General features: G+C 38.0%; 1 protein-coding gene across 1 annotated transcript in view; it reads left to right on the top strand.

Annotated features, from left to right (window-relative positions):
- GRID2 (glutamate ionotropic receptor delta type subunit 2) overlaps positions 1-24,858 on the top strand; it is a 728,283-nt gene that overhangs the window by 421,559 nt on the left and 281,866 nt on the right. The window contains exon 4 of the mRNA XM_035541219.2: positions 9,640-9,845. Within this exon, the coding sequence (XP_035397112.2) occupies positions 9,640-9,845 (206 nt within the window). The remainder of the gene's footprint in view (positions 1-9,639; positions 9,846-24,858) is intronic.

The raw sequence follows: 24,858 nt of genomic DNA, 5'->3' as shown, positions 1-24,858 counted from the left end.
GTCATCCAGATAAGTAAAGGAACATGTATTTTTCATCCATGTAACTGTAATGTGTCAATTACATTGCAAGTTGGCAGCTGTTTGTGAGAACTCGTGTAATATTTTGCATTTGCTGTTTGACATACCACTGGAAATCAAATATATATTTTGGTTGTCCCTAAAATTATTTAAATTTTGAGTTAACTGAATTACTCTGTAATATTTCTCCAGTGGAACATTAGCCATGCTCTTGCTTTTTACCTTGATAATAGTTGGGGAAACACATTCCAGGAGCTATGAGTGAATATGTAGAAAGCCAAGAGAGGATTATGATCAAGTTGATTTCCTTTAAGATGGAATAAATCTGACTCTCAAAGTCTTGACCTGAGCACCTTCTGTGTTGTGTTAATAAGGAAGGAAGATCAAGTTTTTGTTTCTAGAATTTCAGTGCTGAGCTCAAAATCAAACTGTAGATGTTTTCCTAATATCTGTGTAATGTCTCCCTAAATGATATGTTACCTAGAGGTTTTGCAGATGTGTGAGATTTCATTTGGGTATGTGCTGACTGCAAGCTTCAAAAAAGAAAAGTGACATTGTAATACTATTTGGATTTGGAAGACTATCTGAGTACCTCATTCTTGTACTGATCTCCACTGCTATTAGCTAAGTGTTTTTCAACTTTAAATACAATTTTAGTATCTTTTGAAAAGTATTCAAATTGAGCTTGTAAGTGGATATTTTGGCAGCTAAATAAATGGGCAGTTTTCAAAAGAGGAAACCCTTGATCAGAGTATTTTGCATGTTGATGAAATTACACCACCATTAGAAAAAAGGCATGAGTTAGTCATAATGATGTAATAAAAGTCAGGTGGGTTCATAAATTGAAAAGAAAATTTCTCTGACACAGTTTTAACTGGTCAAGAAAAATTGGAAAAGGCTAGAAATGATTCATTGCAGTATTTGTAAATCTTATTTTTATCTGTATTGTGGCTTGCGTTCTTCACATTGCCAGTCCATTCATAACGCATTCCTGTGCCCATAGTGTAAACTTTTAATCAACTGAAAAAATTATTGAGGAGCAGATTGATGCTCAGTCAGAGAACAATTTGTCTACAGTAAGATTGTCGTACACACTGTCATGTTTATTCTATGACCAGGAAGGGATGCAAGGACAGTCACTTTGCTGTTCCCTGCCACCTCGTTGGACAGAGATGCATGGTACGTCACACTTCTGAAAACCAACAAGGTGTTCTGAGCACCTACAGGGAGAGCTAGTATATCATACACAGAAGTATAGATTGCTGTTAAATAATGGTGTGTATCTAGGCATAGAGCTGTGTTGTACAGCTGTGTAGGATATAGGTACAATTTTTCAAGTTTGGCATAATTTCTAAGAGGAAAGTAAATGCTGAAGATAAACAGCACTAGGCTCTAAGCTGTTATCTTTGCAGGCAACAGATGGGAAAAATTTATTTCTCTGCAAGATGTTTTACTCAATGAAAACTACTAGAGGCCTTTTGGAAATCTCTAATGCAAACTGTAGTCAAAAAGAATTTGATCGAAGAGGTAGAAAGTGGGTTATACAGTCAAAAGTATGTGATTGCAGAATTTATTGGCTTGTCAGCCTCCATGAGAGAGGGTTGATCACAATCTGGCTCCCTTTCTATTTTCAAAAACCTAAGGTAGCAGCTGATACTCTTCAGTATTAGTTCTAGCTTCAATTTTATTTATCTATTTTATCCTTTTCTTTTTTTTTTCTTTCTTCCCAGTTATAAAGCTGAGAAACTCAAATGAAAAATCTTGTGTCAGTCATCACTAAGGTTGGAAACTTAAGTCTTGCAGGATTTGAAAACTACGAAAGTTAGCATCTCTCCCACAATATTGGTTTGGCTTCTTGAGATTGTCTGTATTGATTTTCCTTATTTGAAGTCTAATCTTTAATAATTGAAGTATGCCATGAAACAGAAAGAAACTAATGTGAATGGCATAGTCAGAGGATCCTTTAAAATAAGGATTTCCTAGACATTTCAGTAGTGCCAGAATAGTTCATATCAAACAACAAAATTAGTGTTACATGCTCTTCTTATGGTTTGATGTGGAAATGTATTTAGAAAAACCAATACAGTGTTTATTTTTCTTCCTTTTTCTCAACTGAATTATATTAAGAAATTTGAAACATTTTATGCCTTTTTTTGTATGTGTGAAATTTCAGAAAGTTGCAAGTGAGGGAGGAAGAAAGTCACTCTTACCATTTATACATTTTCAGTTTTCCCTGAGAAATATAATCTCTACTTGTTATGTTCCCAAATTTTTGATAATATAAATGAAATTCCACCTGTAATTAGGCATTTGAGCTTAAATGTATTTATAATGAGTTGGAACTAGTGCTCAGTTTCCAAATACGGATAAAAAGCAATGAAAGTGCTATGTAGGTGGTGTGGGTTTACGTGGCAAGGTTTTGGTAGCAGGGTGCCATAGGGTGGCTTCTGTGAGAAGAATCTAGAATCTTCCTCATGTTAGATAAGGGCACCGCTGCTGACCAGAGCTGGGCCAATAAGTGATGTTGTTTGTGCCTCTGTGAGAGCAGATTTAAGAAAGGGGAAAAAAATCTGCTGCTACGCAGCAGCTGGGAGAGTGAGAGGAGTGAGAAACAGCCATTTAGACACCAAGGTTGGTGAAGAAGGAGGAGGAGAGGTGCTCCAGGCACCAGAAGTCCCCTGCGGCCTGTGGAGAGGCCCCTGGTGGAGCAGGCTGTCCCCCTGCAGCCCATGGGTCCCACATGGAGCAGATCTCCACGCTGCAGCCCGTGGAGGAGCCCCTGGTGGAGCAGGTGGATGTGGCCTGGAGGAGGCTGAGGCCTGTGGAGAACTCCTGCTGGAGCAGGTCCCGGGACAGACCTATAGAGGAGGTAGAAAAGGGCGGGTGGGGGAAAGGAGTTTTTGGTTTCTTTCCTTTGTTTCTCTCTTCTCTAGCTTGCTAGTAATAGGCAACAAATCTTACTAATCTCCCTACTCTGAGTCTGTTTTGCCCATCATGATAATTGTTGAGCAATCTCCCTGTCCTTATCTCAGCCCTTGAGCCCTTCGCGTCATATTTTCTCCCCCTTTCCCTTTGAGGAGGGGGAGTGAGAGAGCGGTTGTGGTGGAGCTTGGCTGCCCACCTGAATAAAACCACCACAGTAGGTGTTTGGTTTTTGTTTATTTTTTGTTTCTTTCACTTTGGAGGTTCACTGAATTACATATAACCTGACTAATGAGGGGGAATTCCACTGCTATTAAAATAGGATGAAGGACTGTTATTGAATCATCATGTTAAATTGTTGTTTTTCTTAGTCTAGACCTTAAGCATGTTAATAAACATAAACACAAACACAGCAATGTGAATGCTTTGCTCAAGGCTTTAAGAAGAGTGGTGCCACAGTCAGAGTCCAGCCAGAGCTGCACATCTCCCTTGTGTGCAGTGCATTTCCATAATTAATAGTTGCTGTCATGTTAGCCATCATTGCGTAAGGAAGGATCACTGCTCTCAACTTACAAAGCTTTCTCGATAAGAATTTGAGCAGTGCCATTTGTTATACAATGGCTTTTCTCATCAACTGTACAAATAAAGTGGTCTTTTGTGTAAATCAGCCAGTGAATATTTATGACAGGTACATTCACCTTTATTACCACAGCTGAATCAGATGGAATTTATCATCTGGGTACTGCAAGGAAAATGTTCTCAGATCTAAAATGGTATCAGAGGGAGGATGAGCTAATGATTGTAAACCAAGTTTGAGATAACCAAAGTGCTCAGCAACAGCGAATGCCTTGTAATTTAGGTGGTATACAATGATAAAAGTGGATGGATTAATTTTTTGCTGTTGGTGACTAGTACCATCTTTCTCTTCTGGCTATAGCATGATGTGAAAATTTATTTTTAAAGATTTGTATCTATTTCTAACCTAAAGAGTTCTCATTTTTAGTAAGAATAATACATAGTTGGCATATGAGGTGTTCGTTTAGTGTTTGCTGTTCATTTTGTATGGATTATAAAAGCTTTACTTTTACATACAAAAACTGCTTTTTCTGTATGAGATGCCTTAGCCTCAGCCTATCTCGAACTAGGGTGTCCTAATCATTAGATTTTCTTCAAGACAGAACAAGGGACTTGCTCCCACTGAAATTGGCATAGAAACAGAAATGCAAGAGGTAACTTATGCGATCCAGCAGTGAAGAAACTTGTGGAAAGAGCAAGTTTTACTTTTTGATACTAAGATCAGGCAGTGGAAGTCAGGAATCTTCTTGTTTCAGGTGTGTCACATATATAGTGTAGCAACCTCAGTAAAAAGAGAGCTAAGACACAGCCGTTGTAAATCTGGTGTCAAGGAAATCTCTGGACTTTAAATCCTCATGATCTACTGAAAATACTGGCTACTTTACCCTATCTGCCTGCTTGTGCATGTTTCCTACCATAAAGTTGCCAAGCTTTCCATTAAATGGTGTTACTGTTTGTGCTAGGTGAGGTCCAAGTGTTTCTGCCAGGTTGGGCAGTCAAGATTTAGGTATCGGACCCATAGTTCGAAGGATGCTTAACTCTGCTCTGAGTATGCTCTGCAATAGTATTTAAGATGCTTACCTGTATCTTGAGGTCTTTCTCAAGTACCCAAAAGATGTTCAGTGAATAGACTGTATGGGTTTAGGTGCTTGCATTTCATTTGCTGTGAACTTTCATAGGTCATCTCCTCATTAACTGATAGTAATGACGAGCCTGTGGTAAAGCTGGCACCTGGATTCACATCTCAGCTTGACTCGTCAAGTGGCATTTGAATACATCAGTCAGATCTTCAGAGAGTAGGAGGCCGTGGGTCTTGCACTCACCCACACAAATAAATTTTGCTTCTTTGTTCCTTGTTTATTAAACTTTCCAAGTAAACTTTACAATGTCTGACATCAGCCACAATTTTGTTTGAAAAGGAAAATATTTGGTAATGTTTCTTTTCAATTTCCAGCCAGGTTTAACTCTTATAGCTGATGCTGAATATCTGATTGCAGAATGGTACTATGCTTTTGTGTATGCATGTGTAGAGTTGAAGTGATGGCTATACACTAAAAAACAGAAAAGGTAATTTAACTAACAATGACACTGAGATGGAAGGAGGAGGAGGTAGCTTTGGCTTTAGCATCAGTCTGTTTCTCTACGGTAATGTTGACTTTAATCAGTAAGGAGAATAATTAATACTGGTGATAATGGGCAGCTTTTCTGCATTTCTGGAAATGGCTGTGATTCATCTGATTTACATAGAAAATAGAAATGTGTCTCCTGGCTGGGCAACAGGTTGGCTAGCAAATTCAGGGCGAGAAACACCTGTGTTCCAGACATGAACAGTTCTGTGTCTCCGCAGTGGAGCCATCTGTGCCACAGGTTGCTTGCCAGATTTTTCTGCAGAAGGAGTTTATCTATTAGAAAGATGATTCCACAGTGCAGTGTGGAAATGTGCCACTTTCAGACAATCCACGCAGGAAAGATAATGCTGCCCATTCAGTGGTAGCATCTGTTCTTTGGCATATGCTTTGAATATGATCATTGCTAGTGACTTGCTGATGAAATATTGGAAGTACCATCGTGATTTAAATAGCATTTAAATAGCAGGGTGTTTTTGTGCTCTCCGCTGTTTCACAGCAGCAGGTGAGCATCACCAGTATCTCCATTTTTCTACTGGGTAGGCTGAAGTAAAGCAAAGTCTGTATTTGTTTCCTGTCCTTGGCATTGTGTTTTATCAATGCCAATGGCAGAACTAGTCAAGCAGTTTTATGACACATGATTTGGTGTCCTTTCCATTAGGACACTACTGTTTTCCTACAAGTACTGATACTACACTGTTGGCATGATCACCTGATAAATGCTGAACTTCAGAATATTACTGGGCCTCTCTCACTTTTGTCCCTTCATGCAAGGAACATTCAGTATAGTTGCTTCAGTGTTCATATTTGCAGATATTCATGGCAAATAAAATAATTTGACCCTATAATCAGGTTTCTGGGTCAACACAGATTATACAGAATATCAGCCGATAATTCCAGCATGTTTATAAGTTATGGTCAAGTGCAATGATGTTCTTGTTTTTGAAAGAACAAATAAAACTTTGGTATCTGCATTCCATGTTCTGGTATCGGAGAAGAATATATGGATTTATGCTATAGAATTTAAATTTTATTAAAAGTTTTCCTATGAAATTCATTTCCTCCCTGAATATTTTGATGGTATATCTAGGTCCAATCTGCATATGCTCAGTATACTTCGTTAATTTGGACTCTGAGGGTTTTTAATCCAGTTCTTACTCCATTTGTCTGGATGCTGAATAATTCACAGAGTGGGTGAGCCCCAGGAACTTCAGAATGAAGGAGTTAAAGTGGAAAGAAGTTATTTTAAAGAAGTTATTGTATCATTTGCATAAATCGAAGCATATTTGTAGCCGTTCAAATAATCTTGTTGTTTCTTAAATTGGTGTTCAAAGTGCCAAAAAAAAAAACAACTAACATCTCTGATTAGATTGATTTTAATTTTCCTGATTTAGATATTAAATAGAAGCTATAATTAGTATCTGATTCTCTTATAGAACTTTATTTTTAGGATAAGCATGTATTTTATTTGTGTTTAAACTGTTCTTGAAGTGTAATACTTTAGTAATACTGGTGTTTCGGCAGTCTTTGAAGGCTGGTGTTGCTGTGCTGAATGCTGTTTCTAGCCTAAATTTCTGTCCAGTTTGCAGTATTTTAGAGCTCTAGACGAGAGACCCAACTTTCTGGTGGTGGCAGCCTGACTTCTAAGACTAACGCTGTTGAATTATTTTTGTGGGCTGCTTGGCTGTAAGCTGTTACATGGCCAGGTCTTTGTGTTTGGAAGTGGCTTTGGGAATCTGTTGCCTGATGGCTGCTTGGGTGGCTGCTTGTAATGCTCTTTAGCTGGAACATCTTTGCAGAGAATTTTCTTTACTGTGGAGACCGAACTTTGTTTTTCTCATGCTAGTCTTTGTTGCCAAAAATAAGTGGATCAAGATGGGAATGTCTTTCTGCGCGTCAGGTCTTTTTGACTGTGCCATTGGAGTTCTCTGAAACCCAGAACCTCTCAGTTACTTTATTTTACCCAAGCCTGAAATCAAATGGCACCATCACCTGTGTTTGTTAGCACCTTTAAACTTCAGAGTGCATTGCCTCCTCCCCAGTCTATAAACGCATAGGTAAACAGAAAGAGCATTGACTAAGGTTGGAAAAGAGGAAAGCTTGCCTTTAGTTTTAGTAAAGTTCTTCCAGCAGTCAGCATAGAGACTTCTAACTCAGGTATTTTCAGCTTTTCCCCTCAGGCTCATCATGTCTGGATGTCAGAGCGTTGCTGTTAGACTCCTCGGACCATGCAGGGTTCGTCTGCCGTGGTCACCAGCCAGGCCTTAGCTGCTCTGCTCTTGTACTTTCCCAGTCACATTTTCCATGCTAAATCCACATGTGATACCTCCCTAATCTTTGCAGGGGTGTATCACAGAGGTTCCCCTGCCATGTTGTGGATGCTTTGCTGGGGACGAGGAGGGGGGGAACACATAATCCTCCCCTCCAGCCCAACCTTTTGTGAATCCACAGGACTGACATGGAGCAGCCAAGCTCTGGGAGTACTGGTGTCTCAAAGGCTAGGGGAGGCTCCTGGGGTCTAGGCAGCTTTTGGGGAAGGTATTTAAAAGGTTTTCTCACAATATTTTTCTCAAAAAGGCTGATTTTCATTATTTCTTCTAGGCTTAAAATGGACTTCGGTCCCTCTAAAGGCCATTATCTGTCAGTGTACTCCTACGAGAACGTAGTTACTGCAGTCCTGATAAAGTAAAACAACAGCAATGTGCTCTGCTATTCTCTGTGGTTTGTCGTGGGGTTGCCCTGAGCTGTTATCACAGTGTGCCAGCACAGTATCACTTTTAGCTCCTGCAAAATAGGCCGCCCTAGGGGTCATCTGAGAGCCCTTTCCTGCTTGAGCCTGTGGCTGTTTGTGTAACATCTCTTCTGAGGCTCACAGTCTGCCATGTTCAGGCATCCCTCCAGCCTGCTCTGATTTTCCAACCTTTTGCAGTCCTCCCATGTCATATGAAAACTGCATCTATAGAGTTCGCTGTAGCATAAATGCTTTTTAGGTTCCCCATTCCATAGTATGATTAAATCAAGAAGGGAGTGGGAGAAGAAGACAGGAGAGGAGGAGAGGCCTCAGAGCAACCAAGCACTCATGACAATCTACTTGGAAGCCTTCTCAGATACTAGACATTTCCTGAAGAAAGAGGTGTGATCAGCCTGTGGCCTCGGGTGTGACCGTTCCCTGGAAGACAAGTGATCCAGACAAAGACAAGGCACTGGTAGAGCACCATGGTTGTAGGAGGGAGGCAGAGCAGAGACTGCAGTCCTGCAGGGATGGGATTTAATACCATGCCCCTAATGCCTGTGCCCAACCATATCTGTCGTGTTGTCTCTCAGGCTGCGTCTTGTTCTCTAAATGGGATCAGATTGGTCTGTGGGAGGCTGGTGCACAGGGAGGGAAGGATATTCTGCTGTGTCCTCCGGGAGAGCGGGTCTGAGTGACTGCACATCAGGGAGCTGGTGGCTTGGTTGCATAAAAAAGATTTAGAAACTGCAGTGGTGAATAAGGGTCAGAAAGGGAGGACTCAGGATTTCCCTGAGGCCCAGGAGATCCTGCTCTGACTTGGGAAGTCATCGAGTAACTTTAAATTGGAAGATTCTAGTTTTTATTTAAATAAAACCATTCAAAAGAGGGGGGAAACCAAAACTACCCCTTTTTGCTCTTGGCTGTGAAATTCCATAATGGAAAAGGCTTCCGCCAGCCTGAGGGTAGCATCTCAATGTGAGAGCACCCAGCCATTTCTGTCCAGGGAACATTAAAGATATTACGAGGTGGTGGTGGTGGTGAAAATACTTAGTGTTCTGTGGACCAGTTCTCCCTTTGTGACTCGCTTTTAAAGAAGGATTTACTTGGTATGAGCCAGAAGGCTCCGCTAGAGCAGTTGGAAGACAAATTCAGCCAGTGGTGGCAGCATCAGACTAGAGCAGGCAGTACCATTGCAACTGTGTCTGCCTTTTGTTTTGTTTTTCAAGGAAATAAACAACTGTGCAATTTAGAACGACATTAAGACTTTTTAATGAGCTTCACTTAGTTGAAGCTACGTAGTGTTGCTGTGGATAACATAATTTTGAGTCCAGCAATAAAAAGAATCTACTTCCCTTCCTCCCACTTCCAAGTGCCTCAGACAACCCTTACTCAGAGGAAGGCACTATAAGTTGCAGTCATCTTAGCTTCACTGCTACTTATGAATTTTAGCATGAAAATCCTGTATGGAACTAGCATAACAATTGACTGGCCAAATTAGGAAAGTTGCTAGAAATATCTATTGTTTTGGTTTTCAGTGGTACTTTTGGACAGGAGCTGGTGTGTAGACATTGTTTCTTGTGTTTTAGCACTATAAGAAATGCCACAAGCATAGCTTAGGGAAGAGCTCCAGTGAGTTTTAAGTTAAAGCCCAGAGGGGTCTACCTGATACTGAACAAAACATTTTTGTGAGAGAAGCTGAATGGATTTTTGTGTCTTTTATTCCACTTACCAATTAACATCTTGCTTGGCTTTTGATTTTCCTAGATATCCGTGGAATACAAGAGTTTTTGGACAAAGTATCTCAGCAGGGAATGGATGTAGCATTGCAGAAGGTAGAAAACAACATAAATAAAATGATCACAGGGCTCTTTGCCACTATGCGAATAGAAGAACTGAACCGCTACCGGGACACTCTGAGACGGGCTATTCTTGTGATGAACCCCTTGACAGCCAAGTCATTCATAACAGAGGTATGTGTTCAGCAGTGGTAACTTACTCGGTTTATAAAGTCAGCAACTGTTTGTCAAAAGATGCAATTTATTTGTATTTATTTTTAAAAAAAACATTTAAATATCCTCTCTTTAAAGATCATCATGTATGGGTATTTTTTTATGCCTGTAAATGTGCCTACAAAGCAATATAACTACATTCTGCACGAACAAAAGCAGTTAGGAAATACACAGAAGAATTAGCCCTCCAACTTCTTTTTTCAAGCTTATGGGTATTTTACTGCAATTTCCTTGCTCTTTGCATTCATTGCTTTAAAAAAAAAAAAAAACGCCAACTTTACAGCTGACAGTTTTATAGTTTATAGTTTTATAATTTTTTAGTTATATAGCATATGCATTTGTGGATAAAATCTGTTTACTTGATGGGCACTTTCTCTTTTATAGAAAATAATGTTTGATAATGATCTGTTATTTACACGTGGGTAGTAGTAAGGTAGTGGAATGCGTGAAGGATTGGATCTGACAGAGGAATGTTAGATTATAAGCTAACGTTCTGCTTACATATTCAAACAAAAATTGCAGGCAGCATGCACAGTTTTCAAAAATCTCATCATGATTTAGAGATAGAAGACTTGTGCAGAGCATTTGGCTATGACTTGCATAATTTATCTTTTAAATGTGTGGCGTAGTTCAATTTACACAACACCGATATTTCTCCTGTGTATTTATTTATTTATTTTTTAAATATGTATTTACTCTGTTCATAATGAACCTGTGGTTGAAAGTACTTTTTTCTTTTTTTTTCTTTTTTTTTTTTTCTGGTCCACAGAAGTGTACTTTCTCTCTACAATAATTTCCCTTTGGATATATTTGTAACTTTTTTATTTTATTTTCTATTATTATTATTTAACTTTTGTATTACGTAGGTTTTCAGAAATTCAGGCTCAAAAACTGTGTGTTTGCAGTCTCAACTAAAAGGTTTTTGGGGGTAGGTTTTCTTTTTTTTTTTTTTATTTTTTTGGCTAGGCATTCTGCTGTCCTCATTACACACTCAAGCTTGCTAATTTTGAATAATGAGGGTTTGCTGCACTATCCAAATGTTTGCAATGCCTTATAAGATGTAAACAGTTTGTGTGAATGTTATAGATTGTTCTGCATTGTTTTTATCACCCAAGTCACAAATGTCTTGTTGCACAAATGTGAAGTGGCATTGTTAGATATTTCATACTTCAACCTGAAAGCAGAAGGATTCAGGGCTCTAACTACAATAACTCAGTGAGACAAAGCTCCTATGTTGTTCATAAAAAAAACCCACTCTTTTAAAGAAAATAAATTTACTTTAGCATCATTTATTTTTACAAACAGAAGCATAGTAAGAAAGTTATTGTCATCTTTTGAGGTTGCAGGCACTGAGCTTTTAAAATATTAAAAAAAAAAAAACTGTATGACTAATACAATGTCCAATATTGCCAAGAATGTAAGCAATTTCTTTTAGAATTCTCACTTTGGCATTGGCCACCCTAAAATAAAATAAGACTGTGATTTCTCCTTTCCTGCTATGACTATCAGGAAAGGTCATTGTCTGTTTTTGTGAGTAAGGTTCAAACAGAGGGTCTCATATCAGATGCTACATTACAGGTTTTGCCAGCGTTTATTTGGGGTATGATGTGTGGCTGGTAAAACTGGCAGTGAAAGCCTCTCAATAGGAGGAGTTTCACAAATGGAAGTACGTTACTACCTGTACTTTGTTTATCTTCAAAATCAGTGCTTGTGCAAGAAGAAATTTTCTGGGATAGCTTTGCCAATGGATAGTCAAAATCTGTTAATTTGCAGTTGAAGCAGAAGCTGTACCTTCTGGAAAAAGAAGTGATGAAGCATATGGATTGCCAATGGGTTAAGACATTAATTCCTACACAATCCAAGTGTGGACATGCTTATTCCAAAGAGTGTGCCTTGTGCCTCATCAGTCTAACCTTTTAATTCAGCGTAACGTAGTGGAATTAGAACATAAAACATACGCAGTTAATAAGTAACAAATGCATATGTAGACAAGCCTTCTTTTTTATTTTTTTTTAATTTGTTTAAAAATATTTTATGGCTTCTCTACCCAGGAGATGTATTTAAGTTGCCTAGTAAGATGTCAGTCTCTCTCCCTAGGCCTCACATACTCTGTGCTTCTCAGTCCCTTCTTCTTGGACGACGAATTTGGCTGAACCCCCTCATTGTTTAGCTGAGAAGAGGGTTCATTCACCCTGCAACAGCTGTAGTAAGCGTGGGCTTGATTACTATGCAAGTAACAACTTTTCCAGGGTAAATAGACAGAAGCTTGTGTAAATAGGCAGTCTGCAAATCAGAGATTCCTTGTGGTAGAATTTATCTTTGCTCTGACTCATTGAAATATTTATTTTTAAATAAGAGCGTGCTGGGTTTGAGCTTTCTATTTTGTTTTGTTGGTATTTTGCTTGTTTGATTTAAAAAGCATTGCCTTTTGTGTTGGGTCTTAGCTGATCCCTTCTTTCTCTCCAGCCTTTATATCTCTGGAGCTTGCAGAGATGAGATCTCTGCTTTTATACAAAAGAAAATGGAGACTAGGATGTAAATACACTGTTCTGACTATGGAGATAAAAAAAAAAAAAGTTGCATATTAATTTGTCCTCTGTGGGGCATGAAAAGGCAGGGACACTTGGGAAGTGGAGAGGTATTTCTCTCTCCTTTTTGGCTGTAGGATTAATATAAAGAGAGAGGGAGAGACCAGCCAAATTCTCTAATGTCGTTCATTGCTTTGAGCCCAGAGGATGGAGAGAAATTCTGCTTAAACAGTGATATTTGTGGGGCTACAGACTGGGGATGCATGGAGCAAGCAGTGATTGGGACTACTTCCCAAAAGAGTTTATGGAAGGATCTGTAAAAATCCTATGCCAGGGATCTAGCAGTGACTTGTTCAGTTTTCAGTAGGGTAAAGTATTTATGTACCCGCAAATAATCATCTAGGTCCCATACATGAAGCAAAATACTCCCATCCAAACTTATTATTACTGAAAAGCACCTTACGACCAACCCTTTAACACAAAAATTGTTATGCTACAGTAGTGCTGGTGACTGATGTGAACAGTATGCTGCTTGTTTGCTTTTTATTTATTTATTTATTTTGCATGTGTTCTTCTGAACTATGATGAACTTCCAGGATGTGAAAAGCTATATGGGGGAAGAGGAAAAGGAATAGGATGTTCCTGCAAGCTCAGCAAAAGGCCAAAAGTCCAGGGTCAAGTGTTAGAAGAAAAGATAAAAATCACCTGATGCTTTAGCAAAAGAGCAGGGATTCTGGGACAAGAAAAATTCTGTCCCCGTGCCAGCCTTGGTGGGAAGGCATTTCAAAACCATTAGGAAAGGGGAGAGGGAATCCACCCTCATGTTGAGCCTGCTTTGCAAGGCCAGGACCATGTGTGAGAAGGGCAGTGACCTCTTTCAGAAACAGGTGAGAACACTTCCAAACTTCTTGTCATGCAAGTACAGTAGTATGCAAGTAAAAGAGAAAAATGACTCTTTATAGAGCAAATATAATTTTAAAATGAGTTGTTACTGAACCTTCGCTGTGTTATTTTTTCTAATGGTTACTGTGAATAGAACAAGTAGTAACATTTATTCTGTGAAATTACATTGTTCCTTGTGGCAAGTGTCCTGCTTTTTATTATGTCATCTGTTGGAAATAACAGGAAATTTAAACTTAAGTGTTTCAAAAAATAAAGCTTTTTTGATGTAGTGACATGGTTTTACCAGATTTCAACTTCAGATCTGATCATGCCGCAAATCAGATCTTTTAGATCAAAGATGGGGATTTGCTTTAGTGTTACATAGCTCTCTAAGCAGGCTTATTTCTTTAAGCAACTCGTTTACTGTGAATTAGGAGAGTCTATTCAACTTCTTATCCACAAAGTTTATTCAGCCTTTGTGTGTCCAAGGTCCATGGACCTCTCTCTCTCTTTTTTTTTAATCATTTTCTGTGATGCTGTTCGCATCAAGTTTTACATGTTACTTCAGTGTTTGGCTGTGTTTTGTTCTTTTTATTAATAAAGAAAAATAGAGAAAAATGTGATATATAGTTAAGAGATGAAGAGAATTCAGATGAAAATAGAAGATAAGGATCAGAGTGGTGGATCTGGTGCTACTTCCACTGAAATCTGTTGCCAAAGTTTGGTGGGTTTCTGTGGGAGCAAATAGTAATGTTGTTTGTTCAGTCATGAATGGATTACATATATCAGAGAACATGGAAGACTCCAGATAAATATCAAATACATATAACCAGCTCTAGAGAAGGCAATATCATCTAGGGCATTCTTTAATTGCATGTGCTAGGTGGTACCCTGCCTCTATTTGTGGCACAGCTGAACTTGTAGATCAGCTGTTAGCTACTGTTTGCCATGGATGCCTCTTTAAAATCTTGTAAATCTGAGCCCCCGATCATCTGACAGGAATTCAGTTTTGCTAGAAGAGATGATCTTCAGAGGCTAAAACCAAATCTTACACTGTCAGTGACTATGTTTTCTGCTATATTTTTATTGTAAGTAAGCTGAATGCTCTATTCTTTAAGGTTTTCTTTCTCAACAGTTGTATTTTTTTTTTTTTTTCAAAGCGTGTTTGAGTTTTTTAGACCAGCACTCTCCTCAAGAGCACTTGCTTCTTCGAGAGTCCATTCTCTATGTCGTAGCTTCTGGTGAAAAAAAAAATCCCAGTCAGCATGCCCCACTGTAATTTGCTGTTACTGACAATCTAATTAAATATGTTCTTTGTTGTTGTTGTTGTTGTTTTGTTCTTTCTATAGTATTAAACACAGAATATATAGCTGCAAACTGAGGTAGAGGCTTAAAGGATGTTTTTAGCTCTCAGGATCTTCCAAATCCCTTTACTGTTCAGCATGCTGAACATGTCAAAACTTTCATCCTTTAAATGTAGCTGAAGACTCTTTTGTGACCTTTTTTTTTTTTTTTAACCTGCAAGAAGGGAAGCAGGGGTCCTTGAGGTTTCCAGATTTTCACCTTTCAGTTAAAATCTGAGCAAATCTTGGATGTACTGTTTAGTCCAATTTCCTGGCTTTTTATGCTCCTGCAGCCTTTGCTGTAGGCCATTCAGCTGATGAATGATCAGATGTGAAAGCACCCATCATTTTCCAATTCTTGATGAATGGAGTGATGTTGGTATAGTTTTTCTATGCACCTGCTTGCCATAGGCACAAGTTCAAAGATGAGACATTTTAGTCACAGGCAAATGAGAGAGGAAAGGAAGTTTTAGTGCTGAAATAAGTTAGCTTCAAAGGGATTTGTATCACATGCATCGTCACCGTGACTATAACCTGAAGCAATCCATTCTGTTTCTGTATTTTCAGTAAAGCATCAGGAGGAGAGTGAAATTAAGGTTCACAGTGTAGTGATAGGATACTTGAGGGCAGCATGAAGCTCTTGCTGTACCTAATATGGTTTATTTTACTATCTAAAATGAACAGAAAACATCAAGGGAAATCTATTCCAACACAGTGTCTAGATCTGCCTTGAAGAATAACATGGAGCAGGCAGCCATCTGCAGGTCCTTTGCACTGATAAGGATTTTAGAACTGGGGTTTTACCATGCTGTTTCTGAAAAGTAAGGTAGCAGATCAGTAGGGTAGAGCTCAGCTGGTATGTTTGGGTTGGCTGTATGTTGGTCCTGTTTCTTAATTAGAATTGATAATCAGAGCAGCTAGGGAGAACCAGAATACAGGCATGCTTATCTTGCAACCAGCTATGCCTCCCATGTTTATGTGAGGTGAAAAGTGAGACAAAAGCCTGCCTGATGTTATAAGTCTAATGGTACCAATATACCATAGTTATCTATGCTTTATATGCTTTTCTGTGTTTCTGATGGTACAAGGAGAGCCTCAATGAAGGGTCTGTCAAAAAACAAATGAACTGGAGCATTTGTTTATTTTACAAAGCATCACAGCACAGTTGAGGTTGAAAGGGACCTCTGGGGTCACCTTGTCCAACAACCCTGTTTATTTCTGCATTTATCTTCTTTCTGGATTTTCTTTTGATTTTTTAGTGTTTATTGTGACATTATGTGTGGTGGTGTTTAATGACATGATATTTATTATAGATTAATATTGATGTGATGCTGGTTTCTATCCTATGCCAGAGGATAGCAAAGTTGCAACATCTGAATCAGGTCTACCTCTCTGCCAACAGCAAAACCTGTAGTTTATTATTTTGTTCCTAAAAGCAGAACTTATTTTGTTAATAATAATAATTAAAAAAAAAAGTACATTCATTATATACATGTATACTTAACAATGTGCATGACTGTAATTGTTCTGTGTCTTGTTATTGATACAAATATTTACACTATCGTCGTTTTAGTAGTTACACAATAAAATGCCTCATCCCTCGGTATAGTAAAACAAGAAAAACAAATTCCCTGCTGGATGTAAACTTTGACCAGTACTCTCGATTTGAACCTTTCTACTTGAAATTTTAGAACCAACTAATGATCTAAATCTCTTCATCTATCCCTAACTCTCCTTCTATCCCAAACTGTAAGTTTCAATCCAGATTCATGGGTCTCGGTACATTACAATTCACGAGTCTAGTTTCATTACAATTTCATAAGTAACTTATTGCAAATGTTGAGAAAACCTATAGTTGAACTGCTAGTGATTTCATCTGACAAGAAAAGAAGAAAAGCTTTTGCATTTAAATACTGAGTAGAAGATGTAAGATGTACTTTATGAGCAACTTGTTTGCTGTTGTGCAGACAACTGTTTGGTTATGCGTTCCTATAAATTTCTTTCTGTTAATGTAGATGGCATTTAATGACTTATTGCCATTCTCTTCTTTGGACCTTGCTTGTTGCTGGGTGTGCTGTTCTCTTAACTAAAATAAATAATTGAGAGGCTGAGCTCCCATGATTTTTAAAGATCTAATAACTAATAACTTTTTTTTTTCTGTTTGGGTTGACTGTTATTTCTCCTGCTTTCTTAAATTGCTATCACGTTTGATTATATTCTGCTTTATTATACCAGAGATTTTAATTGGATCTGATAGTCTTGGTTACTGCTTATCCTTCCTCCCTGCTTTTATAGCTTCACTATAAACACCTCTGTTGTGTTCCTTCTGAGACAAATGTCTTGCCGCGGAGAGAAAATTGCTTCAACCAGCCAAACAGAATTATAAAAAAAAAAATAATAATAATAAAAAAGGAAAGCTATAAAACACATTAATGAAACAATGTAACAAAGCTATTATATGCACATTGATAGAGACAGTTAGTATATTAAAGTATGTTATTTTCCATGGAGCTGAGTGTGGCTGTCTGATTCATGTAGGCGTTATAAAAAGCCCACTCTGAACATCTGCAAAACTAATACGTAGTCGACGGCCACAGGTTGAGTGCCTTTTTGAAGTAAAATGACAGCTAGAGAGGATTAACTTAAAGGGGTGATAAGATTTGACAAAACTATTTCTAATCCAATTCTTCCTCCAAAGTCATGTAGCCTGACTGGCAGAGCTGCTCTACCTCCTTCCTTTTCACCAGTAAATGGAGGCACAGCCAGTGCATTAGCCTACCTAGGCTGCCTTGAAATATAACTAATTTCCAAGTTACAAGAAAATTCAGTGTTGAATGTTTCTAACCCTGAAGCGCAATTGACTCATAATCAATTAATATCTAAATTATTTTGTCCATCTGTTAGACTGAATTGAGGAGAACTAATAGTCATTAGTTCTTTTATTTTAAAAGTTTTCCCTGTGGTAATGATGAAATTATGCCATTACTTTTTTCTAAAGAAAAAAAAATCACCCCTATTCTAGTGTTAGCTTGTAAATTACTTATGATATTTAGCTGAGAAGGATCTCCCACATTTTCACCTTTTTTCAAAATGCATGTTATAGTTTTAGTCTGGTTGTAATATTTTTTGCCATGTATACATCAGCAAATTTGCATCAATTTAAATTCTTTAAAATTTGGTGAACCAAACTGGATAATTATCTGCAAATAGATTAGCAGTACATTAATAAAAAAAATGCTTAGTTACATCACTAGGAACAATTGCCATAAGAATGGGAACCTCAAGATTGAGCATGTTTTTGTGGATACTTCATAATCAGCAGTGATATTTTTAAAGACTGTTAAGATAATTTATGCTAGTTTGGAAGCACTTAGCAGACAGTAGCTGACTTTGTGGTCTCCACAGAGCTTAAGAAGATGTGGACTGTTGCTATGAAGAGATGATTTCTGTATTAAGCAGTACTAATTTTTCAGCTCCCAACATCATATTTCCCTAGTTGGGACTTGTATTATTTAGCTCATTTATAAATGATTTCAAAAGATTTGTTTTTGTCCAGGATGCTCTCATTTCGAATGAAAAATAAATTAATGGTTGTGATTCATCTCAAAATTTCCATAAATGAAAATAACAGCTGCTTCTGCTGATTGTAAGAGTAGATGCAAAAAGTATGACTTTTATTTTGTAAAAACATGCTATCTACTGGTTTCCTTTGCCATCCACTTATCTTTTAATAAGAGCCCTGTGCTTCCTTGGAGGGTTCACTCATTTTATCTCTACTTACAAGTGACTAGGCAGCCAGCACTACTGAAGCTGTTGATAAACCCAAATTCTGCAGAGAAAAAACATAGACTACTCTAGAGAAAAAAACAATATTACCCTAAGTATTAATTACAAAAAAGCTAATTACACAAGTACTAGTTTGTTCATGTCAGATTACCCAGCTTTGGGATGTTGGTAACCTTTTCTTAGACCAGATTTTCTGGTGTAAGTTGCCAGAAAATTTGTCCTGATAAATAAAAGAAAACAGGGTAATATGAAACAGTAAGTAGATGGTGCATCCCATGGTGTTACTTCTTCAGGATCCTCTATAATAGCACTTGCCACAAAGCTGCTCAGTGCCCTTCTTTGGGATTTTGACTGCACCCTTTTGCTTCTGGCACGTTCAGTGGTGACCCATTAGTTAGCTCTGGCAGTGGCTGCGATACATGATAACTGTTGAACCTGAATGTTGAAGAGTGGTCAATTTTCTCAAACAGTGTGAAGAAAAGAGATACCATACTCCAGACTCTGTTAGATTTTCTTGAAAGGTATTCTTGAGAACCACATGAGATTTGCTGGGGAAGGGAACCTGTATTTATCTTAAGATGGATACATATCCATCCATACGTAAGAAAGTTCATATAATTCAGAGCAAATAAGGCATGGGAAGCAGTAGGAGTTCAGGCTGTCAGCAAAAATTAATTTAAGCATCAGTGACTGGACATGAAAACACAGGGAGAAAGAAAAAGAGAAAATGGAAGTCTGCAATGTGATACTATTAACCTGCTGTGTTAAATGAGGAAAGAGGTCCGTTTTGTCTGGTCTTTTGTGCTTTACCTGGCTTCTGAGCTGGCATTGCTGAAGAGTTGGACAGCCACAAATTCAGAAGAGATTAAATGAAGTGACTGATTTTTTGTCAGCTTTCTTTATGAGTTGGTAAATAAAGTAGTCTTAAAGAACAGTTCACATACAGTATTCATTTAGTTATAGACGCGCGAGGGCAGGAGCTCCTTTTAATTCCTCCTAAGACAGTTGGAGAGTGCATTGAACAAGAAACTGGGGGGATGTAGAGGAGGAAATGGAGAATGGGAAGAGGTAATTCAAACTTTCTCAAATTTCAATCAAGCCAGTGCTGGAAGCAGCTTCCCACAAGCTCTGATTTAAGCAGAGAAGTACAAAAATAAAGTACTTGGCATTTTGGGATACTCTGAAGAGTGAAAGTTTTTCACATATGATACCCTTAAAACAGAGTTCACATTTAAATCGCCTGGAAATGTATGAACAAAGAGAGATAATGTGTCCTGAGAGCCCTTGCAGCTTTCAAAGGTAGATATGTATTTCTTAAATAAACACTTTAATACAGAAATTTTCTGCTCTCAGATGAGAGGGGCTGCTGGGTCTACAAAATTGCTGGTTCATGGACAACTCTTCAGCTGGGGCTCATAACATCTCCAGCATTTGCAACTGACAGCATGGTGCAGATGTATTTTGTGGATGCCTTAGGGTACTTTGGGTTACAACTTCTCCAGGTGCTTCAACATTCTGTCAAGGGCAGAATGTCACTTTCTGTCTCTTTAGCTGATCATATTGATGTTGAGCTCTTTCTTTAAATCTGAGTGGTACAGTAGTTCCTAGTCCACTTCAAAGAGTGATTTAATGTTTCAGTCTGGCCGTAAACCATTCTGTGGTTTATAAAATATCTGAGTCATCTCTGCATTCGTGATGAAGATCTGTTTCTCTGATTTCTCTGAGATGGTTTGGTCTCGTATGAGGTTCGATGGTAGTCTGGAGGGTAGGTAATGCATGCTCAGCTGTTTCTCATTGTGGTTATCTGTCAGACTCTAAATTGGGCAACTTTGAAGAAGTAGTGTGTGATAACCATCAGCCAGGTTTGAACTGTGCAATTTATAGCTGAGCACATTGGCTAGTGTTGGAAAAGCCAAGTAGCAGGTCCAGCCCATATTCTGCAAATCACACAGAAAAGCTTGCAAAACACGCTTACCAGCTGTGTACTTAAAATGTGTAAATTGCAACACACTTCATGTCTCCTGTGAACTTGAATTCTGTGGGGCATCCTCATGATAGCAAGTTAAATGTGGATCTGATTTGTGCTTCTTCGATTTTTATTTTTGGCAACAGTTTGCCTTAATTTTAGGGAGTGCAAATTAATAATTACAAAATAGAATCATGTATTATTTATATTCTGTTTTACATATATTCCTCTAACATGCATAAGCCAAAAAGTGTGCTTGTAGTGCAGAAATCATACCAGCAGTACATTGCTGTTGGAATCAGTATTTAGGGAATCAAGTTTGTGGTTTCAGTTCTGTAAATGAGTTAAATGTTGGAAACACTTCATTGATTTTAACAGCTCAGATCCTGACTGAAGCCAGCTAGGATTTTTTACATATTTTTTTCCATAAAAAGAAATGTGAAGTTTTTTATGGTCTGGGCTTCCAAGACTGCTGGGAAGACTACCTGAGAGCTTGGGCTCTGAGAAGTCTTTCACAGAACTTCAAAACTTTTGGGTTTCATTCCAAGCTGGAATAAAACCAGTCTTTTAAATATCTACACCCTCTGCAGAGTTGTGTGACCTTTTTTTTCATGCTGCTCTCCTCCAGACTTGCTTTTAATTTTACTTCCAAGCCATGCGCTTTACATTTTAGTTTGGCTTATTATGGTCATGGGTCTTTCATTACTGAGAGAACATTACTGTCTTTAATATTAAAGCATTTGTGTTAGGGAGTTATTGTCAAGTGCTAAGTTTGGGATGAAAGTACTTTTTCCTTGTCCATTTCGTCAATCTTCATTTTCATCTTGTTTAGATAGGGGTTGCCAGCCTGCCATTAGTGAGCATTCTAATTAGGCTTGCAACGGTGAACCCAAGCAGACTGTCAAACCAGTGTTCAAAGAGGATGCAAAAAGCTAAGCGCTGTCATCAAATTAGTTGACAGACTTATGCAGGCTAACGTACAGCTGGATCCACCACATACACATTGAATAAGAGAGGAGGCAGAGTAGAATGAGAGATCCCATAATGTATGACCACTTTCCCAATGCCGCTGTCTGATCATACATCACATTCACATTCATCATGTACAAAGAGAAACCCCTCAGACTGTATTCCCCAACTTTGCCATTTCCCAAAGAGTTGAACCATGAGACCCTTGGTTGTATCGAAGACCACTGAAAGATCTAAAAATTCAGATCATCATCTGACTTCTGCCCATTATCAGAAGGAAATGATCAACTGAAGAAAGAAACACGAAAATGCCTGTTCAGGTCTGAGATGTAAAGCTAGGAGGAAGGAAAATGTAATTGGATTTCTTATTTTTCCACAAAAACTTGCATATAGTATGTGTATGTATATGTATGAATAGTACAGAATTGCAGTGAAAGAACTAGGAAAGGAATATAATGTCAGTTTTGATAACTTATGGATGCTCTTATTTGTGTTAAACTTTTTTGTAGTCTGAACATCTGAAAGAGATAAGTGAAGATTTATTTCCAGGAAGCAGTATTACGAGTATATGAAGTTAACTGAATTTTTATTTGAATCTAAAATTAAAACTTAAATTCAATATTGTCATTTCTGTTCACTATACTTGTTCTGTCAAGCAGCTCAATCTGAGGTTTTGTAGTGTATTGTCTGTCTCTCTGTCAGTGTAGCGATATTCCCTGAAGTATAGTTGTCAGTGTTTGCTCAAGGAATTTTTTATATTTGTGCAATATTAAAAAGATGTATACATTCAAGGTATTTGATACTTCTAATGTATGATACAATTAAAAAAAAAACAAGAAAGAAAGAAAAAGGGGGCTGGGAGGAATAAGAGGTATGTCTCAACTGCATACTTCCCCTTGGCAGAAGGGGAATAGAGGCATAGAATCCCCCCCGGGAGAAATTGGTGGAGCTGCTTTCGGTTCTGACAAATATTTTCTTCTATGGATTTTAAAATAAATTCCATGGGATTAGATTTCAGTGTGCATATACATATATATAATAAAAGTCCAAATGACAAATTTAAGCCTGTTACAAATGTACACCCCTTTACAGGACCAGAAAGTAATATTGTGTGATGTGAAAAGCTACTTTTCATTGTGGTACTTGGCTCTGCAAAGATTTGAGAAAGTCAAGAAAGTCAATGAAGGGCACAGAAAATTAATGATTGTTGAAGATCAGTTTGTGTATTCATTCAAAATAATTGCATTTCCGTAGCTTGCCTCCATTCTGAACATTTAATATAGTTGATACTTCAGTATGATTTATATAATTTCCATTAAGAGCATTTTATTATTTTGACTGCTCCTTTTTCATATTTAGTTATTTTTTTAAGGTAAAATCTTCCTATAGTGAGTTTCCCTTTTACCACAATGTATTATAAAAGTCCTCTAATTTTTAGCCTTGTAAATCTTCCTTTGTCCAAGTTTTTTGAGATGCCCAATACATCAATTTCTACTTAAATCGGGTGTGTCATTTCATTTTGCCCTGTTGGCTTTCTGTGGAAAAGAAACGTTTGCATGGAAACATACACTGAATATATCTGTCATCTCATTCCTTTTCTATATCAATTTTAGGGAAGATTTTTCTCCTCTTAGGAAAGTAGAGTTTGTTCATCTTCATCTTTAATTGTATCATAAGTTGCAACCAACCTGAATCTGAAATGATTGCTGCTTGATGCAGTCTTGCTTTGGATAGATACCTTTCTGCACCTTGCTGCCTTTTCTCCCATTGCTTCTGGTACCTGTATGGACCCCAGCCACTAAAGCATTATCTTTGTGGAGCCCAATGCATTTGTCAGAGAGAAAAATTGGTATGCTACTCCCATTTATTTTGTATCTGATAAAATTTTCCATAACTTGTCCTTTCTGATCAGATGGCGTCCTGCTTTTCATGGGGTGACTGAGTCAGATCATCCTTTGTGTCATCATCTGTTGTTGACACAAAGTCCCATTTGTGTTTTCTGTTGTTAGTGCTTTTGTTGTTGTTATTTTGTTTTCCCCCCTTCCAGGAGTTAATGCCCTGCTGACTTGAAATACCCTTCCTCCTTAGTATCACAGTCTGCTGGCGTGGGCTGCTTTGTGAAGGAGGAAGGGAGGTTCTTCAGGTTGGATGGTAGGAGAAGGTTCTTCACTGAGAGTATCATTGGACACTGGAACAGGCTCCCCACGGAAGTGGTCACTGCCCCGAGCCTGATGGAGTTCAAGAAGTGTTTGGACAGCACTCTCAGACATGCAGTCTGATTTTTGTGTGGACCTTCGTGGAGCCAAGAGGAGCTGGACTTGATGCTCCTTGTGGGTCCCTTCCAACTCAGGATATTCTGTGATTCTATTCTATGAGTCTATGATGTCCCTGCAAACATCATCTATATTCTACTTTGTCTTTTGGGATATATCCAGTTCAGTCAATCTGACTTCAAGACAAAGTTCTTGGAATTTGAAGATGATGAGCTTTTGAATTTTGGAATTTGAAGATGATGAGCCTTCTGTGCACTTGTCCAAGGCAACCACACGTACTGCACTCAGTACAACTACACTGGAACTTTTAGCTTCTGGTTGCTTGAAGATTTTTTGGTTTGCTTTGTTTGACCCCTCAATTAATTTTGTTGATACTTGCTTTCCTTGATACTTTACTTTTCCTCAAGAGTCAGGGTGGAGAACACCATAATCTCCTCGCAGCTCATAGTTCAATTTCCATTGTGGCCTGCTTCTCCTTTACCGCAGTGACTTGAGTTTGCTCTGTGGTTTATGTCCTGCAGCTCTACTTGCTTAAGGAGTTCATTTCTCGAGAATTAACCTAGGGGTTTTACTATTTTGATTTCATACTAAGTGATACACAAAAATAGCAAGTTTTCACTGAGGGTAAAAACTTCATAACTTTTCCCGGAAAATTCAGCATTTGATGGTGAAAATTTATTCTGAGGCAGAAGGCAGTACATGAATTCAGTAGAAATTTAACACAAATAGAGTATTAGGCATTTTTCACAAAAGCATATTTCACACCAAAGCATATTTCACACTAAAGCATATCTGTACAAATAAGTAAGTTTTTCTTTTAAACAACTAATGTATTTCTAACAAAAAATCTTTCTTGGTTCCTTTTGTATGACTTTTAACTGATTTTCCTGGTGGTGCCTATTTTTTCAAGGAGCTCATATCTTATGATAGCTGTAGGGTGGATTTGTTTGACACAACCCACTGCTGTTAATACCTTTTGTTCAGCTTGTAGAATTTGCTTCTTTTGTCACATGTCTGTACATTCAGCACAAGGGTGTTTCATTTTCTCTGCATTATTGGCATGTATTATGTTTTTCCATACTGACAATTCCCTATGAAGTTATCTGTTTATGAACAGTAACAAAAGGTATAAATATATATTTGCATCATCCCTTCAGTACATAATTATTTTAAAATACAAAGGATCACATTTAGAAAGGAAAAAGTAGTTCTGTTCTCATTGAGATT

This window comes from Cygnus atratus, chromosome 4, assembly GCF_013377495.2.
Source record: "Cygnus atratus isolate AKBS03 ecotype Queensland, Australia chromosome 4, CAtr_DNAZoo_HiC_assembly, whole genome shotgun sequence".
NCBI lineage: Eukaryota > Metazoa > Chordata > Aves > Anseriformes > Anatidae > Cygnus > Cygnus atratus.
Note: the sequence above shows the minus strand (reverse complement) of the source record. Positions and strands in the feature narration are given on the sequence as shown.